The 20,361-nt window shown below is 40.5% G+C and overlaps 1 protein-coding gene across 3 annotated transcripts in view; it reads left to right on the top strand.

Annotated features, from left to right (window-relative positions):
• ELMO1 (engulfment and cell motility 1) overlaps positions 1-20,361 on the top strand; it is a 310,449-nt gene that overhangs the window by 49,188 nt on the left and 240,900 nt on the right. For all 3 annotated transcript variants that reach the window (XM_082337795.1, XM_082337794.1, XM_082337796.1), the window contains 2 exons: positions 12,531-12,571; positions 13,708-13,780. In XM_082337795.1, coding sequence (XP_082193921.1) covers positions 12,531-12,571; positions 13,708-13,780 — 114 coding nt within the window. The remainder of the gene's footprint in view (positions 1-12,530; positions 12,572-13,707; positions 13,781-20,361) is intronic.

The following is a 20,361-nucleotide window of genomic DNA, read 5'->3' as shown; positions in this document are numbered from 1 at the left end:
CTTTTTCTTTTTAAACAGCTGCTTAGATAAGGCATTTATTGCTTGTGTGACCCACTTAACGCTTTCGTGCCTTAGTTTATTCAACTATAAAACTGTGGTAATGTTGTTACCCCTGGGTGGAACGTCTTTTCAAATTTTTAGTCAGTGATTTGCATTTGTAGTATGATCATACTGAATGGCTGCAGCAAGTGCAGATTTTGGAACTTAAGTAGTGGTGCACTATGAGCAGGAGGATCTTTGCTGTTCCATACAGGAATCTCAGGGGTTGTCCTGTTCAGTGGTTATTTCTAATGCAGTGGCCCCATGGACTGATTTGAGGCAGTGTACAGAAGCTAACAAATTCAAAATTATGAATTAAAGACTCTGTAGGAAATTGTGGAGTGGGGGAAGAAACAAACCAAATCAAGTTATACAAGTGCCGTGTTTTATATTCTGGGCTTCTCTGAGATTGTTTTTGTGGCACATGCATTAATATTGAAAGCAACTCCTTTAATATTTAACAGCTTACCCATAACATTTTGAAATCGTACAGCATGTTACCTGTTTAGAATAATTATTATTTCTGTAAATAGTATTCAGAGTGAAGGAAAGTGTTGAATAATGTGCTTTAGACCCTAGTGTATCTGGGGACCAAGTACGTTATAAAGTTCTATTGGAGAGGATAAAATTTGAATTCATGCTGAAAATGTTTTGCTGAAATGGGATCCTAATTTCTTCATGCGGTGCAATCAGTTTCACTTCTAGTTAACGCTTCTGTGGCATATGCCTGGGAAATTGCTGCATGAACTTTGGGGAAACATGGTACTAGAGGGCGGCTGGAATAACAGCAGCATGTTTTTCAGGCACACTGAAAGCCCCTTTAGAGGAAAGGGGAGTTCCCAAGCACTTAGCACTTTATGGTTTGATTTCCAGACCTCCCAAGCTTTTCCATTTTAATTTGCTGAAATTTTTTAGTAAGCATATATCTACAGATACAAATCTCTTGCCTTCTGGAGTGAAGAATGTTTTACTCTTTTTTTTTCTTATTATATAACAAATGGTAGACACTGTGCACACTGTGTTCAGGGAAAGATGCATGTTAGTCATGATGAACAACAGCTTATTGCTACCAAGTACAGTGGGGACAAAAATGAATAAATATTATGCAGTTGCCTTCCAAGCAGCAGTAAAATAATACCAGAATGATTGTTTTTAATTTACAAAAGGGCTTAAAGTAACTCTCCAAAAAACCTCATACTTTATTTGAAATATTAGCTTACTGTCCTGGAACCTTGCTTTTACCTCTATTATATAAGATTTAGAGGGGACAAGTAAGATCAATGCTGACTTATGTCGGGTAGAATTTTTCCAACCGAGCCTGCCAAGTTGTGTGCAAGCTTCATCGGACCAGTTTATGGGCAGGAGGAAGAAGAGAGAAAATAACATTGAAAGGGAGAAGGCTAGCAGCAGCCTGCTCCTGATGCAGGGGGAAGTGGGGGAATGAAGACTGAGAGTTTCATCCTTGACCTTTCTAACATGGAAAATACAGGTGTGGTGACAAGAAATGAAGATGGGAAAGAAACATCCCTTCCTAATACCACAGAATCATGGAATAGTTTGGGTTGGAAGGGACCTTTAAAGATCATCTAGTCCAACCCCCCTTGCAATGAGCAGGGACATCTTCAACTAGATCAGGTTGCTCAGAGCCCTATCCAACCTGACCTTGAATGTTTCCAGGGATGGGGCATCTACCACCTCTCTCAGCAACCTGTTCCAGTGTTTCACCACCCTCATCACAACAAATTTCTTCCTTATATCTAGTCTAAATCTACCCTCTTTTAGTTTAAAACCATTACCCCTTGTCCTATCAGAACAGGTCCTACTAAAAAGCTTGTCCCCATCTTTCTTATAAGCCCCCTTTAAATACTGAAAGGCCGCAATAAGTTCTCTCCAGAGCCTTCTTTTCTCCAGGCTGAACTACCCCAGCTCTCTCAGCCTTTCCTCGTAGGAGAGGTGTTCCATCCCTCTGATCATTTTTGTGGCCCTCCTCTGGACCTGCTCCAACAGGTCCACGTCTTTCCTGTGCTGAGGACCCCAGAGCTGGACTCAGCACTCAGGCTGGGGTCTCACCAGAGTGGAGTAGAGGGGCAGGATTGCCTCCCTTGACCTGCTGGCCACACTGCTTTTGATGCAGCCCAGGATACAGTTCGCTTTATGGGCTCTGAGCACACATTGCCAGCTCATGTCCAGCTTTTCATCCATCAGTATCCCCACAGGGCTGCTCTCAATCCCTTCATCCCCCAGTCTGTATTGATACCAGGGGCTGCCCTGACCCAGGGGCAGGATCTACCCATACACAGAAATATGCACATTTGCCTTGGTCGGGGATGGGAGCAAGGTGGGAATGAGCCCTGAAAACATAGAGGGTGATACATGCTTCTAAACGTACAGCTCTGCCTTTAGTTTACTTAATGCTAACTTTTCCCCAATCTGTTTCCTTTAAAACATCTATTTAGTTGAAGAGCTGTAATGGAGGAGATGATTCATACCTCAGATGGCTAGCTGTCGGAGATGGTAAAGGGGAGGAAGGAAAAGGAAGGCAGAAAAGAGAAATGACTTGCCCATTGACCAGACATTGCAGCCAGTGCCTGTCTCCCAGGTGGGATCTGCTCATTCAAGGACCATTTGACATATATTCAGAAAATCCTAAAAACTTTGCCTTACCAGTTTCCTCCCTCTCTGATCCCTTACCAGCAAGAAAATCAGTATTTAAAAGAACAGAACCGTATTATTACTTTAAAAAGAACAACGAAAAAGCCTCACTGTAGCATGACGCAAGTTCTTTATCTTTCAGGGTACTGAGGCTATTACAAATATTGAAGTGCAAATACCATATAAGAGATCAGAGGAAAATCTGGGGTTCTTTTGTGGTGTTTGTTTGTTTGTTTGGGTTTTTTAAGGTTGCTTGTTGTATATGCTTTGTAGCATTTATTTATATTCAGTTGCACAGTATCCCAGTTCATCTGCTGTGTATATGTATATTTTGCTTAGCAATGAAGAGAATAAAATATTTTCAAAATGAGGAAATGTCATTGTGAAACCACAGTGATTGACAATGGTGTACTGGAAGGTGTTGGTCCTGGAAAGAGCTCATGAGTATTTTTTCCACCAAATGTTATTAAACTTTACATTAAAAACCTCCCCTTCAGGTGCATGACTTCTGACAACCTGAACTTCATGAGGCACAGAGCTTTTTCTAGTTGATGCTTCCCACTGCATTTCTATAGGTTTGTCGACTTGGGTTCATCAGTGATGCTCTTAACTTTAATCACACAAAATTAGTCTCACTTAGAGACTCTTTGCCTGCACAATTAATACATAATTAAGTGCTTTTCACAACCAGGCTCTGTGCCTAACCTTTCTTCTCATTCATTGAAATGTACTACTTGATGTCAGGGTTTTACAACTGCTTTTTTCATGGAAAGTTGCTTTAAACAAGAAGGGCAAAACTGCATATTATTTACTGCCCTTTCTCTTACCAGGTGGGGACTAATTAAGTTGCAGTAAACCCAGCAACTGGCTGTTGCCTGTATGAATTAAAGCTGATTTTAAAGCGTGTGCAAGTTAATATACTTTTCTGCTTTCTCCTTGAGAGATGGACTTGACTGATTTCAGTTACTCTCTTCCGGAATACTTGGTGTGTTGTGGTTTTGTGTTTTTTTTTTTTTTTTTTTTTTTTTTTTTTTTTTTTTTTTGTTTTGTTTTTTTTTTTTGTTTTTCATTTGTGTTTCCCCTCATTTCCATCGCTTCCCTCAATTATAAATTTGAAAAGTAACATCTAGATTCTTCCCCCCTGCATAAATCCCTTCTGGCAATATTAGTACTATGGTCAAAATTAATTTTTAATGGAAAGATTTTATTATGACTTTAAGAGCTACCTATAGGGATGATCTTCCGCTTTTAAGTCTTCCTGTCATGTAAGGGGAGGAATAGAAATGGGTTGGTGTCTGAATTTGCATGGAGATCTTTTTGTGGACTTTTTAGGGGTGCAGTCTGGGGAAGAAATGAATGGTAGATGCTGACTGCCTGTTACCTTCTTCTCCCAGTCTTCTGGCTGATCATTCTGGAAGATGTTAAGAGTAGGGCCACAAGGGCTCTGTACAGGTGAACCAGCATGTTGGCTAACCTCTTCTGTCTTCTCTTTATTTGTCCCAGAAATAGCCATTTCATAAGAGGATGTTATTTCTTGTGTTCAGATGGAAATTAGCATGCTTTAATTTGTGCCCATTATGTATAACTCATTCTCAACTGTCAGGGGTTTTTTTACAGCACAAATTTATTTTAGGTAAGCCAGTGCTGATTTTGGGTTACCTGGATACTTTGTTCTGTGGATTTACAGCTTCACTGTTCCTGCTGCAAGGGAAGCAGCTTCCAGGAGAGGAACAAGATGTATATTTGGGGACAATAACTGTTTTAGCTTATCTCATTCAAATCCACTCTTGTGTGTTAACACAAGTTGTACTAAAACCAGATTTCCCTAAACTTGGGGATGAACTTCCTCACCGTTGGAGTTCAACACTGTTCTTACAGAAAGGAATGGTTTGTAGTTAAACTTAGCTGTATAGTCTCTTCCTCCAGATTTACTTTTATCTACCAAATCATTAAATATAGATTAAATTAGCAGATGTGAATCTTTACATTAACCAAAAAAAAAGAAAAAAAGAAAGAAAAAAAAAAAAAGCTGTGGTTTGCTTTTCAAAGAGCAGATCTGGTACAGTGGGCAAAATTTACAAGAGCACTGTCAAATGACAATTTCATGTTAATACAGTACAGTGCAGCACATGGGAAGAACCATGGGCTGCTTTACATTAATGCTTTCTCTAAGGTTTAGATTTAGTCACCAAGTTTATCTTTTAAGAGTGTCTTTCAAGTTGTCTCTTCTGCCAGTGTATACTATAAATGTCATTTTAATTGTTCTTTTTTTTTTTCTTCAGAGAAGTCCTTGTGCTTCACTACATATTAAAAGGAAACCAGTAAGATTTTTTTTTTAAAGGGAACTTTCAAATTCTTTTGGGTTTCAGACCTAAATCTGGATACTTGGGGACTGTTAATTGATTTAGTGCAGTGTTTCTCAAACTGTGGGGAGAAACATAGTTCAAAAGGGATTGTGAAATGCTTAATTAGAGAAAAGAAAGTGGCATATCACTTCTGCTGTGTGTGTGGACTAAGAATAGCTGTAGTTTCTGCAAGTGCTGTCACTAGTAATAGCAGTATACCGGTACAATCCTAGCATCACGAGTCTAAATGTATGCAATATTAGTGAGCACCAGCATCGTTTAAGTGGTGAAGAAGAAAGGGATATTGATGTCTCTCTGCACCAGAGGCTGTACGGTGAAGTGTCGCTCCCTGTGCTTAGTTCCAGCCCCAAGCTCTGACTCCCTCAAAATCAAGGGCTTTAGTGCTGAGGGGGTGAAGGAGGAAAGAGGCTCTTACCTGCTTCCCACAAACCTGCAAAATTATATGAACTCTTATCCAAAAAGTGATAGTATTGCAGTAGCTGGAGCTACTGATACATTTTGGTATGAATATTGTGGAGATTTCCAGTGTTATTACACATCGTGAGTTTAAAGTAGTTAAGGGAAAAGTCAGTGCCTTTAACAGCTGAGAAGATCTCAGTTTCTTGAAGACAGAGGACTAGGAGGCAGCTCGGGGTGAGGGGGGCAATCTTACACTGTCTTACAAAAGTGTTCCCTGCCTGGACTTGCTAGCAGCCCCTCCTTTCTGTCAGGTTGGAGAAGGGAGTTAGTGCTTGAGGCCGGCCACTGCAGCTGTATCTCAGCCATTCTGAAGAAGGACCTCGGTTGCTGCTGGTGGGAAACTCACCTGAAGATAGATGAGCCTAAAGGTGGCTGCCTTATCAAAAAGACTGAAAAACACTGTTAGCTTAAGCCAGTTTGTTAAAGGTAGGGCTTGTTTAAAATCAGCTTTTAGGTGTTAAACGGATGCTAACAATAATTTAATGAGTTTTATTGCTCCTTGTTGTAACTGTCAGTATTTCAGCTTCACAAAACCGAAGATGAAACTGTTCATAAAGCAGATACTAACCAGCATTTAAACATAGTGAAAATATTTAACATTTTTTTAAATCCTTTTACTTTTGTAACCATCAGGGATTATTAATAGAACTGGTAAGGAAATCATATTCACTAACTTACCGTGCCATTTTCTTTGTTGGACTAATGAAAGGTCTCAATTTTTTTGGGGGGGGGAACAGGGGACCGGGGGCGGAAAGCTGTTCAGCAACAAGAATAACCTTGGAAACAATAATGCAGATGTTTTAACGCATGGGATATATTTCAGTGCACTGACACATGTATATACATAGACAGTGCTTTGTTAACATAATGAACCAATCATTGTTAATTACAATGGGTGTCAAAAACCATGATTTCTTTTCTTACAGGACTATGGGGTTGGAGTAGTCATCATTAGAGCTCTGGTTCTTTGCTGTGGTGGCAGCCATCCATCCTGGATAAAAGGGCAATGTTACCATCACGTTGCGTTTTATTAGTCTGGCTTGTCCAAAGCCACATTGCCGCTGGTTGGTTGGAGCTTTTCAAGGCTGCAAATGGACGTCCCGTAGTGTGTGGCTGGGACCTCATCACTGAAAAATACATAAAAACTTTGTCCTATACTGTTGAATACAGAGACAGCAGCAAAACTTAATAGATTGAAGAGGCAATAGCTGTGGAGAAGGGTTAGAAATTGTAAAAGAAACGGGGGAAAAAAGAAATAAAAATATTTAGTGAGTTACAGTCTAATGGATGCTATTTACACTTTCTACTTGGTGCTGTCTTCTGTGTTAGGAAACATCAGTTAAATGCAGTAAACAGTTAAATATTTTTTTATAGAAGTGGGAATAGAGCCGGAAGACACTTGAGGTCTTGCAGAAATAGTATCCCAGCGTTCCTCATCTCTAACATAAGAGATGAAACACTTTATTAATTCTCTCCTTGGGTTTTTTTCTTGGTTTTTTTTTTTTTTTTTTTTTTCCCCTGGCTCTGATTTTGTTAGTCCCATAGTGTTACCCAGAACCTCCCCATTGCGTGATTTCTGCTGTCTGCAACTGATGGCATTTTCAAGATGAAGGCTGAACATGACTGTAAGATTGTTGCATCCATATAATTTTTTAAGAAACAGCAGGAGTCTCATCTCATAAGAGTTAATTCTGCTGTATTTAAAGGAAATGTGTAATGATGAGATTCCTGGAGTTATGCACCACTGAATTAATTACAAGGTACTTCATTCACATTCTGGCCAGCTGGAGTATCCAGGCACACTTTATGATTTAATTATATTCTCCTTACAGAACTCAAGATTGTAGTACAAAAGACAGTAATACTAAAAATCCCACAGTATAAATTTTTTTGTGCCTGCACGTAGAGACTTTTCTACTCTGGTAGGCCAGCATTGTGTCAATCATGAGCTGTGGGTTTGGGGTGTCTTCATTCAGTTTTCAAAGATATGTTCACCTAATAAAGTGGTTGTGTGAAGAGCCACATCTTAAAGTTCTGCTTTGTAACTCTTCGGGTCCTCTGAGAACTGTTTTTTAAATATGTGGTGTGAGTATGTGGCAGGCAAACATGCTGTAATCCACAGCTGTAGATCCCTAGGTGTTTTACAACGCTTCAATACTCTTGACTGGAAGTTTTTGGTGTCCCTATTTGCAAAGTACTTGAGGAAACGGAATGTTATGGCTTGTTGGGACACCCAATGTGGAGTAAGAAGTTCCTGTAAAATTCTGGGTGTTTTTTTATTTTTTTTGTTCTTTTAATAATGTTATGTTTCACTGCTTCCTTGTTGTACAGTCATTTTGTCATCTTAAACGTGTGATCTGTGGGGCAACGCTTAGATCTGGTGAAATGCAGATTTAGGAATGAGGATGTCTTTGGGGGAGGGAAGGGAGTAGGTGAGAAAGCTGCAGCAGAGAGCGAAAGGGAAGAGGACATGAACAACCGTGTTTCCCCAAGTCTTGAGTGCTTGGCAGAACCCCTACTGCTATATTTATACCAAAGTGTTTCTACTGACATGTTAAAACTGCCACCTTAAGGGCTGTGAATGGAGCTAATAAAAGCTCTCCCGTCAGCAAGCTGTAGTTGTTGAAGGGTTTTGCCTGTCGGCTCTGGGGTGTGAATGTTTGCTGCCTTGGCTTGTGGTGCTGCACTGACAGAACCATGTGGTGTTGACCTGGCCTTGGCTGGGTTTTATACTCTCTGTTACCTGTTATCCTGGTGACTGGTTACCTCTATGGGGAACCCAAGGTCTAGGCATGAAAGGGTAAAACTGGTGAGGAAATCGGAGTGGGAAATCTCAGTCTGTGTTCTGCAAGTTACTTTATAAGTGCTATAAAATATTGCACAAGTAGCAAGGGCAGGTACTCAAGAAGACTAAGTTAGGGATGTGTATGTATCTTAGCACACAAAACCTGGAGACATGACCTGAGACATATGCAGGTAAGCACAGAAGTGGTGACTAGATACTACTGCCTGGTGGATGTCATTAGGGCTACACTTAGCATCTCAGACACCTGTACTGACCAGTCAATGCCGATAAAGCTTTACGGGGTGTGAAAATTCACGTCAGCTCTAGTGCTGCCTGTGCTTGGTGTCAATGGCAGGATTCTCCCCATGTGTGCAGATCAATAAGTCGTAAGGCCATAATGCCCCATTATTGCTTCCCACTGGATTTCAGATATCAATTTAATACCTAACTTAGGAAAATACTTTTATACTAACCGATGTGTTTGGCGCAGATGGCTGTGATGTGTTAGCTGAAGGGGGTTATCTCCTATAGGGAGCATAAGATTTACTTTGATCTGTGTTATTTCATGCATTAAAGCTACAGCTTGATCTTCTTAGAGCTTTAAATGAGCATCTCAGCAGGTGTGAAAGCACACTTCATTTTAACTAGTGTAGGGGAGGACATAGAGGCAAAAACCCAAAGCTGAAATGCACTAGCACAAGATACTCATTTCAATGAAGGAAAAACTTTGAAATATTTTTGGACTATCTGATTGTAAGGAATTCTTTGAATTACATTGACTAATAAGGTGAATTTGACTTTTCAGAACTGTAAATGCAGCAAACATATTATGTAAATTTCCATAAACATAATTTTATGAAGATTAAAATAACAAAAACATCAAGTCTGTTCTCTTTGACATCAGGCAAATATTTACAGCCAGGCAAAAAACCCCCCGTGTCTTTGAATGGCCTGCTGAGTGGATTTACTTTGCAGAGAATGGAAATAGGCTTTTACCTCATCCTTCATGGTTCAAAAAGAAAAAATATAATAGCTCCCTTTTGTTTGTCGTCTAATACTGCTACATTCCTATATGTACAGTAAACAGTTGTGTCCTGTCACTGTTGCCTAAGCATAGGTAGGTCTCTTACGGCCTTCAGTAGCAGGACCGCAAAGGGACTCCGGACACAGGGGCGAGCTGGCTGGGAAGGGGCCGCGGGAGCTGGTCGCTCGCCCGCCTGTCGCTGCCAGAGCGAATAAGGGTTTTGTTGGCGCAGAGGCCTGGCCCTGCGCAGGCAAGGCGGCAGGAGCACTGCCACTGCCAGCGCCTTCCCGCAGCCCGCACTTGCTAGACCCCGCCAGAGCAATTGCGTGGGGAGGGAGTCGTGGCAGCCCTCACCTGCTTTCAGCGACATCCCGCTTACAGCTGTGGACAGGGTGCTGGTGACAATTTACCTGCTTGGTAGGGAGGGGGAAAGAATTTTGTCTGGAGACTTAGATGTAGGGGGAGTGCAGCCCAAGGGATGATTAAGAGCAGCAGCTTATTAGGACTGCAGTGGTATTTATTTTGCGTTTATTAATTTGTAAAGCTCACTCTAGTGCTATCAAATTACTAATTGCAAACTTTCTATCGCAGAAGAGTTCCACTTTTTTTCATCCCGTTGCTGATAACTGAGTTGTACTTAAGTCACTTCAGTGTTGCGGCAATAGTACCACAGGAGGATAAAGCAGTACTGTGAAAGGCTGTCTATATTAATAATTTTTATTATTATTGAAGATCCATTTTGATTTTCTTTAACTGTCCCTTACAGGGTCTAGTTGATTTGTTGCTTGGGTGTTTTGGGTTTTTTTTTTGTTTTGTCTAAGTTTTTCATTTCAAGTAATGTCATATAATAATGCAAAGGTGATATAGAATAGGAAAAGCGTGAGGGAGATGAGTAGGATTGAGAAAGGACATAAAAGCTGATGGTGTAGAGGACTTAGAAGTATCAAAATAATGATTTGGAAAGTAAGAAACCTTCCTAGTGTTTCTATTATTGCCAGGTTGGGTTCTTAAAGTGTCTTTTTGTCATAGCTTCCAATGGGAAGCTATAGTTCCTATGAGAAATAATGGGGAGGAGAGGCAGTTACTGGTTTTGTTCTTCATTGTATTCAATCTGTTATCTGATATCAATTAACTTTGTAAACAGAATGAATATCCCAGATATAAATTTTGTCAACATAGGGAAATACAGGAGCGGGACCCGCAGTAACATCTTGAGGAGAGAAGAGGAGGCAGCATGCAGAGCTGTACTCTCTGCTTGGCAGCAGCCTGCCCGCAGGCTGGCACACGTGTGCTGGACGGCAAACTGGCATTATCCCACTCCAGACAAACCTGGCTTCTCCCTCTTCCCTCTACCCCTCCTGAAAAATGGGATTTTATTTTTTTGGGAAGGATAGAGGGAAGAGAGCAGTTGGAATCAGAGATTGCTTTCACAGGATTGCAGAAGCTACAAAATCCCTTGGGGAGGAGGACAGCAGGCCAAAGCAGCCGCACATAAATGACACAGTAATCTAGACTGAGGAACTGATCAGGCTAAAAAATTGTGGGGAAGAAATCGCTCTTTTTCTTTCTCGTGTGATCTGCCTGATCTACTTCACAGCCTGGCTACGGCTACACAAAGAGCTGAGCCAGCGCAACAGAGAAAAGCTGCTGTGGAGAAGGGACATGTTGGCTGCTGCAGAAGGAGCAGTTTCTCACTTCTTGCCTTTTCTCCCATGTGCCAGTATTTGCTAGTCATTTAGGCACATAGTTTTCATCAGGATTGCTTCATCTGACTTGCTATTTCTTTCCTTTTTGCTGGGCCAATTTTTAGTTTGATCAGATTCCCTGATGTGGCTCATCTGGGTGTTCATGTGAAAATAGTAACGGCAGTGAAAGAGGAAGGATGGAAACCAAGGACTGAGAGGGTATGGTAAGGGGCGGGGGGACGGGACAGAATCCTTTCAGCAGATGCTTTCATTCATGTTTGATTAAAATGATCTTGTGTTACACTTTTCTCTGTTTATAAACTGGCTTAGTTGACTTGGCTGTTGAAATAACAAATCCTTCCCTGACTCTGACCTGATGAGAGAATCCTGTCTCTGGTTTTCTGTCTATGCAGTGATGCAGTTCAGAAAACAAATCTAAGAGAAAAATAATTCTCCCTCCCCTTCATGTACCCTGCTACTGAGTTAATTTTTAGCCTAATCAGGTTTCCCTAAACGTTAAAGGGACACTACTTCTTTTGGCAACAGTGTTGGTTTATGAGTGGTTGTATGGTGGTTTTTTTGTTTTGTTTGCTTTTTAAGAATTCAGTGAACTGTGATTATTGGACTTAAGTAGAGAGGAGGCTTCTATACTGTTTAGGTGATTTGGGGAATTTTCATGAAGCAACAGACCTGTGTGACATGTGTGGTCACCCAGTATTGGAGAAAAAAGACGCAGTAGTCACCCAAAAGTGAAATTTGATCTGTTTCTTTTTGCCATGCAACTTCATCTATGTTTTGGGTTGTAAAGATGGATTTTCTTTTAGCCAGGAACCTTCTGAAAACACTTGCATGTGCACCTTGTGTTTATAACAACGTTCAGAGCATTGCGACATCGCCAGACCAGACTGTTCCTTCTATTTTGGGACCCAAAGTAACAGAGCTGTTTTCAGTCAGTCCAAATGCTCGTGCTCGCAGATGTAGAGAATAAAGCAGAACTGATACATCTGGGATCTTAACACCTTCCAGCTGGTGTTCTGTCAGAGGGGAACCTGCATGTGTGTACTTAGGAGAGAGGATTACTGTCATCATATGACCATATCTGAAAGGGACAAAAGAAGGTTTAAAAATATTGAATGTCGTCTTGCTTCAGATGTCGTTCCTGGAAAATGCTCATGTTGATATCTAAATCTTCTGTTTCTGTTGGGTAATGAGATGCAGCGTACACAAAAGACCCTTTGATTTCTCAGTTGAGAAGCTGAGTTGATGCCGTATGGGTTAATGTTGACAAAAGGGGATGATAATGTCATCATGTGTATGTGTAGAATTGCTGTCTTTATAGATTATCAGACCAAAACAGCAGAAAATTTCTGGGTCCTAGCAAGCTTGATATTAAAAAATGAAATACTACTAACTTGTTTTGTTCTTTGCAGTTGGTGGGTTTGGAATCATTTTAAGAGCTCAGGGCTATTCCAATTCGGTGACTTTTTTTTTTTTTCTCTCTTTCTTTTCTCCTTAACCAGAAAAAGCCACTGTCGTCAATAATAAAAGAAGTCTGCGATGGGTAAGTTCTGCCATATAGTACATACTAGATACTATACTTTTTGAGTTATTAAACCAACCAGTAGATAATCTTTTCTGAAGAAAATCTAGGTGTTCTGTATGACTAGTCATTAGTTTCTTAAATCTTGTAGTTGTTTTATCTTCAGATTTTGAATTTGCAGTGTATTTTGGATCAATTACTTGAAAGATGAGGTTCCTAACAAAGCATCTCCATCATGTGGGTGGCTCTCATTTAGACTATTTGTCGCTATTCTGCACAGCGATGCATTTCACCCACTCAGTTTACACTTGTGGTCCCTGCAGTTCATGGGTTAAGGAACTAAAGCACTGGCTGTGGCTTTGGTTTTTAAGCGCTGGCTAGCGGCTACTGTAAGGTGATCCAGTTGATGTGACTGCTCACATGAAACTGAAGTGTTAATCACAAGTCCCGCAATGTGAACTAATAATTGGCTAAGAGAAATATCTTACTTTAGTTTAAATATGTTAATATTTGGGGAAAAAAAATGCTGTTTTAAGCAAGTGCTACCACACAGGAGAAACTAGTTTATATTCATCAAATTGCTGCTGAGTTAAAAAGGTGGTATTTTATGCATAGTGTAATATATTAACCAAATACTATATGCATTGGGTATTGTATAAGCTAGCACAAAATCCTGGTACTGTATTTTTTTTTGTCTGTTTTAGTGATTTAGTGATCTTGCTTACTGCAAGCAAAAGTTACGCTTGCTTTTTTTTTATAGATCTAGGATGAATATCAGATCATTATCAACTTATTTTTGGAGCACTGAAGTGTCACTGTAGCGACAAAGTAGTTTCTCTTCTTTTGCCCCCCTGCCTTCTTATCTTTTCTGTGGAAGGAAGGTATTTGTTACGTAATTTCTTTCTCGACCATGGTCAAGTTTAGGGCTTTGCTTCAGTTATGCAAAGGGAAGATCTCATTAATAGGATATATTTGTACTGAAGTTTTCCCTTTGTAAGGATGCTTTTGTCTTAAACTTTGGAACTCATCATTGAAGGCTATGGATAAGTATGAGAAATACATAGGAATGACAGGCACTTGTTTGACCATAGTAAAATTATGTGAAGGGTACTTTTTAAGATTTCATTTTGTGATTAATTTATTTTCATATTTCTAAGGTGGTCTCTTGCAAATCATGATCAATTTGCACTGCAGCATGCTGATAGTTCTAATTTCTACATCACAGAGAAGGTAGGTAAATCATTCAACATAATTCTTGCATAGCCTATCAAAACATTTGCCACAGTAATTTATTTTAAATTAAAATATATAAAAATACAGAGTATTTTCCGTAATGTAATGCCAATGACAGGGTGAGTACCGGAAGACCTGGTTTAATGATTTTGCACTGATTTCTACTGTTCAGAAGGGCAATTAAAAGTTTGAATGTGCCGAGGCCTTCACATCTATTGAGTTTGATCAGACTTCAGTGCTGACCCCTTCAGCTTTGGTATTTGTGCATGTTTAGTATTCTGCTGACAAGTGGTGTACAGGAAATTGAAACATGTAAAACATGAAGGGCTCTTTGAAGTCTGAGGAGACCTTCACTGCATGTCACTTCCCTCTTTGGCTCATCAGGTAGAAATAAGTTTCAGTGACTGTGTAATATTTGCTACTGCTTCCCGCCTGCTATCTTGTTGTTTTCCAGTTCTGTATGTTACGTTGGCTTATGTTTTTGGTCCCCAGATAGCGTGGCAATAGGTGATTCATGAAGTGATGCGATGATTTCAGCACAGAGTAACGAAATGGCTGTAGCTGTAATAAAAATGGAATGTCTAGTCTAAATAAATGGGACATGCTCATCTGAATGAGACCAAGTAGTACATTCATTCCTGGCATTGCTGATAGAATTGCTGAAATTACTGAAATTATGGAAAAAAAAAAAAATTGTTTGAAAGAGTGTACACATTAGCGCTGCAGAGGTACAATTTCTAAGCAATGGGAAAAGAGCACTGTTCAAAACCTGCTGAAGTCCGCATGCAGATTCCCTAACCTCAGTGGTTTTTGAGCTAAATAGACCTGAGCTTAGCTGCATAGATGTAGAAGCCTCTTGCATACCTTGTTACCAGTTTAGTTTGGCTTACGCTTAAGTGGAAGGGCCTTCTGGGTTTTTGCATTTTACAGTTGTTTAGGATCTGCTAAATACAGCTAAGACATGAGCTAACTTTTTTCTTGCTGTAATTCTTACCCCCACCCAAGAAATAAAGGGAACTTAGGCACAGTTAAGCATTTAGAAAGACTAAATTTAGCAAGACAGCTAGAGCAATTGCTCATAAGATAGTGCTGCTTGCTTTTTTTTTTTTTTTTTTTTTAGCAGACCAGTTTCAGTTTTTCGTTTAACTGTTTGTCACCCCAGACAACCTTCTCAATGTGTCAGAGTTTGTTTTAGGATCTCCCCTTTTTCGCTTGTGTGTTTTTTCTCCTTTCTTTTCAAGTTTCACTCAGCAGACACTTCAAAGGCCACCACAAGTAAAACTGTTGAAGTAATTATTGGCTGCTGTGTTTTGCCTCCACCCAAATTAAATAGTGAGACTGTTTTGCTAATTGCCCTGAATTGTGACACAACATTTTCCAATAAGCCAGACACAATTGAACTTGCCTGTTGGCATTTAAACTCTGATTGTACAGTGAATATTTCCAAGAAGCCAGGATTGAGTGAATACTCGGGCTTGTTGCAGGAATTTGTCCTGATGCAATTGGAGGAATCTTCCAGGCTTTGCCTCCACCTTTGGTGGGTAGAGCCCTGTAGCTTTGGAGAAGAGAAATGTTTTCTGTTCTGCATAAAAGGAAGTCTGATGGCTTTTGGCTGCCTTTAACTTGCAATAAGGATGGAAAATGATGGTCTTCTAGAACATTTTGGATTGTACTGCAAAGAGGACTTTGAGTTTGTTTATTCCCTACAGAAAATATGCAGAGTGTCTGACTCTGAGTCACATAAATAAGAGAGAAGAGCTCTAAATGCCACCAGTATTACTCAGATGTCTGTGACTTTTATTAGATATTGTTCACTGTTTATCACTGCTTATTGGATAGGGGTTATAAAGAGAGGCTTATATAGGCCATCACCCCTTCTACATACTTTCTTCATTTGTGTGCAGTAGGATATTGTTGCTTTCTGAATTAAAACATGAAAAACAGGCATGAGAACAAACAGATGAACTTTAGTGAAGCTACACTACTAATTGTTAAAGCCCACGTTGCTTTAATCTGCCTCTTACTAGGACATAAACAGAGCTCTTTTGTGACAGTGACAACTTCTAATAAGTAAATATTTTTCACTACTCTCAAAGATGAATAGTATGTCTGTACATATGGAGAAAACATTATGTATAGGTCATGTTTCTGCAGAGCCTGGGTGACTGCTGATTTATGGCCTTCCAGGTAGAGATGCCTTTTAAAAATATTACCGTGTTTAAAGTTACCAGAAAGAAAAGCAATTAGTGAATTCTTGTACAATGTAACAAGAAACTTTGAAGTGAAAATGTTACAAATGTGGGACTGTCAACACATGGCTTACAATTATATTTTTGTTTTTGGGTGGCAAACAGCGCATCTGTGTTTTGGTTGTCATATGCAGAACTCTTTATCTTTTGTAGCTGACCTATATTTCCTGATTATACCATACATAAATAAAAACAACGCCCAAGCAGTTCTGTCTCTTACTACTTTTTTTTTTTTTTCTGGCTGTATTATTTGGAAAAATGCCTCTACAGGAGTAGCAATAACTCCTTCAGATGGTATAAGGGCGGTCTTTTAACAAATCTTGAGTCAGCCAGGGTTCTACTAGAGACAGGGCTTATCACAGCAGATGCAGTTGGGACTGCTGCCTCTGGGGTTCTGGTTTGGCTATATCTGTGCCCCTGAAAGTGTGGTAGAAATTATTAATTATGTATTTTAGTCATTTTTTTTTAATGGGATAAATAAAATGAGAGGTTGTGTGAACAAGAAAATCAAGGAAGCATAGTGCCTAACCTCAAGCCTGGCTGGTGTTTTGATCACAAGATATTTGATTTTTTTAATTACATTAATAAGTGTGTCTTTTTTTTTTTTTAAAGGCCTTACTTATCATGGAGGGGCATTTCTTTGGTAGGTCAAACATCTAAAAGCCTGGCTTCTGAATCAGAATCTCATTGTGCTAGATACTATATAATAGAGAATAAAACCGTCACCTTTGCTTCAATCTGTCCAGATTGTACCTGAATAGATGCTTGTGTACATCAGGTGTAATAACTCAGGAACACTATAGCCCAGATGAATTCAGGTTTAGAACAGAAAATGCTATATGAAGAATAGAAAATGGCTGTATCATTTTGCGTGCTGTGTGTGTTCCTGGGCTGAAAACCACAGCTTGAATATCTATCCACTTTGTTCCTCTGCTGGCAGTACTAGGAATCCAGGGGCGGACATACGAGTGGCTTGTGCAGCACGTTGGTGGGTATGCCTGGTCCCTTATTGCTGCTCACCCTTGGCCTTGCAGACAAGGTCTGGCTCCTCTAGATCCATTTGTGCACCTGCACTTCCCACCGTGGGCTCTGCGTCTGGGAGGGGTCATTGTTAGCTCAAACTTGGTCTCTAAAAACAAAAAGATGGTGAAGGAGCTGGATCATTGCAGCTGTTCAGATTATGGTGCAGCCTCAAAAATGGTTGTTTTGTCACATCTGAAGGTGTGATAAACTACAGCATTTATCAACAAGTGGGCCTTGCAGGAATGTGAGGCTGCGGAAGAACAGTGTTCAAGCTGGATTCACTGCTGGAGGCAGAATGTGATGGCTCTTAACCCTGCACCAGAGCAACTATCAGGAATAAAAGGCTGGCTCGCTCTTGCTGAGGGGCTTTGTGAGCCAGCTCTGAGCTATGTTCAGCACACAGTGATGATACTGCTGCCATTTTTTATGTTATCTTTCAGATGGAAGGACATTTCATTCACTCGTTTATTGACTGCAGCCCATTTTTCTTCAGTCACAATTTCATTGTGTTCAGTTTTTTCATCTGATGCCTGTGAAGACTCCTTGTGTTTTTCTCCTTCATTCCTGACTCCCACATTTCCCTTTCATTCTTATGTGTTATTGCATGAAGTGGAGGAGAGCAGACACCGAGTTCCCTCCATTAATTTCGAGAGACTTTTGTGCTGTTTTGCGAAGGCAGCTGCCCCCACCTTGCTTTCATTGTCATTACTCAGCTCTTTGCTGTGTTTGCAGATAGGACGTCTTTCTAGCCCCTGCTTCTACCCCCTGCTTTCCCCGAGCTGGGAACCTAGGTAGAGTCCCTGGTGTTTGTTCTTTCTCAAAGGTGCTTTTGCTTGTGACCTATTTTTTGCTGAATACAACCTCTAATTGTATATTCATGTGAAATTCCGCCATGCCATTACAGGCTCCCTGCGTGGGAGTGTATGCAAATGACAGGACAAGAAATGAGCCACTTGTAGGGCTGGGGTTTTTTGGAGGTCTTTTTCTTTCATGTTTTTAGTATTTGTTTTCACTGATTAATTGAACTACAGTGAGCTGGAAGTAAACATTCTCAATAATGAAGGTTTCTGATTCACTGAAGGACCTGGTACTTTGTAAGCAGGTGAGAATGAGAAGTAGCATGAAGGCTGGGAACCGGAGAAATGTATTAAGTGATCTGTTCCTCTCATTTGCCACTTTGCATTACTTTTGATAATTCCTTTGTTAGTAATGCTACATAAATGGCAGATTCCAATCCAGATTTGACCTGGACCAAACTATGCCTGACTTTCCCTTTTCTCTGCCACCGATAGGACATGTGGTATTTCCCTCATATTCACAAATTTCTTACTATTTTGAGGCATCTGCACAGCCCTGCAGAAATTTCTAATAAGGGCAGCACATGGAGTCAAAGTGGCTGTGCTCCTGCCTGCTTGATGGATGCTGGCGACACAGCCTTGCGGACTCCAGTAAAAACTAGTGGACGCTAGTGTATTTCTCCAGTGAACAGAAGTAAAACTTGAGTATCCATACACTAAATCACTTTCAATCCTGCTTCGTTCAGGCTGATTTCAAGAACAGTGGTCATCCTTCTCTTAGCAAATTAGTCCTCATTTTTAGGACTAATTTTGTAGGACTTTAGGTTTATGCTAGATTTTCCAAAGAAAATAATTCTGTCCTGTCAACCTGTTATACTTTCTGGCCCCAGCATGAACAGCTTAATTCTTCTGCTTGCCTCCTTTTTAAATATTTGGGATGACAATATCTTCTGTTTAGTTGCTTAGTTCCACATCAAGGCTGATGAGATGGATCAAGTGTTTTTTGAAAAAGGTGTATAGATATTTATTTTCTTGAATTTAGTTTGTAATTTTGCCTCACAAGTAATCACTAGAGAAGAATCGTGTCCAGGAAAGGGCTGCAGAGAAGGAAGAAGTTAAAGGAAGGGTAGGAAGAGGAATGGAACTTTGCTCTTTTTAACAGCTGTGAGCTGTTATGTCCCTCAGTTACTTCTGGAACTGGCTTAGGCTGATGTGGAATGAACTTGTTGGCAAATTCTGGCTGTAGTCACAAATGGAGAAGGGATGTTTTACCTACAGTCTCTCTGTGTCTGAGAGGAAGGGCTCAGGCAAGGGAGTAGGATGTGCACGTTAGAGGGGCACAAGCACCTGCAGGCTTCCCGTTAAACAAGTCTCAATGTGGTTCTAAATGAGGTGCTTGCAAAATGAGCTGGTCCTCTTTCCTCCTTATACTATGGTGCCTATTCCTGTCTTTTCCCTTATAAACTGGGCAGAACCCCAAATGATAACATTTTCAGCTGGTTTATTTCCCTTGCTGACTCATCAAGTAGTTATACAACTGTTTATGCCACATAAAAATGGTAGTAGGAATGAGCAAGAGACTGAAAAGAAAGACTCTGCTTTATGGTAGCAAGCTGTGCTTTGATTTGGCAAAAGTGACTGTGAACCACAGTCTTGGCTTGGGTCTTCAGCTATTTCTCTTAGTAGCAGTATCTGCTTAAGGAGCTATTGCTCCTGCGTTGACGCCTCAGTAGTGCTGCGGGTGAATGTGTTGGGTGAACTGCATCAAAGAACTGACTTCAATTTGACAATCCTTACTTGGGCTTTTTTTTGGTGTCCATAGCAGTTCCCTGTTCTGATTTCCCCACATGATCTCGCCAACAATAGTACGAGCCCAGCTAAGTCTGTCATTTCCCGATGTTTATTTTGCAGGGTGCAGCTCTTATGTTCCAACTTATCAGAGGATGATGGGGCTGCTAGTTATCTGCCCACCCCTTCCGTGTTACTGGTACAACTGTCTGTGTGGTTGCTTGAATTGGGGAACTGATCCAGGTTAAAAATAACCTGTGTGTAACTTCTTCTAATGTGTCAGAAGGATGTCTGCCCACAGTGTAATACCACTGCTGCTCTGCAGAGCAAGTGGTACCTGATAATGTTGTCCTTGTAGATCATGCAAAGTGTGGACTTTTTCTTAGGATGTGGTTTCAGTGGCATTCAAGCTGGTATAACTGTGGGCTGCTGGAGAAAAAGGTAGTTGAGCTTTCTTTTTCCCCTCCTGTGCTTTATTCCCTTCACTTCTCTAGCATCCTAGTGGCTGTACTGCTGGAAGGTGAGCTGGTTCAAGTTGTGGATCTGACAGAAGAAAACTCTGGATTTTTATTTTTTTTCCCCCCTCCTTTTTGTGAATGAAGGGAAGAGGAAGTGGTAACTTTTTTAAGGTTAGGTGGTTGACTGCTGCTGCATGTTGGTGGATCCGAGGTAAGGAAAGTGTTGGGAGCCCACATGCTAGAAGGAAAGTGCAGAATTGTGC

Source organism: Platalea leucorodia (genome assembly GCF_965183815.1).
Source record: "Platalea leucorodia genome assembly, chromosome: 1".
Lineage (NCBI taxonomy): Eukaryota > Metazoa > Chordata > Aves > Pelecaniformes > Threskiornithidae > Platalea > Platalea leucorodia.
Note: the sequence above shows the minus strand (reverse complement) of the source record. Positions and strands in the feature narration are given on the sequence as shown.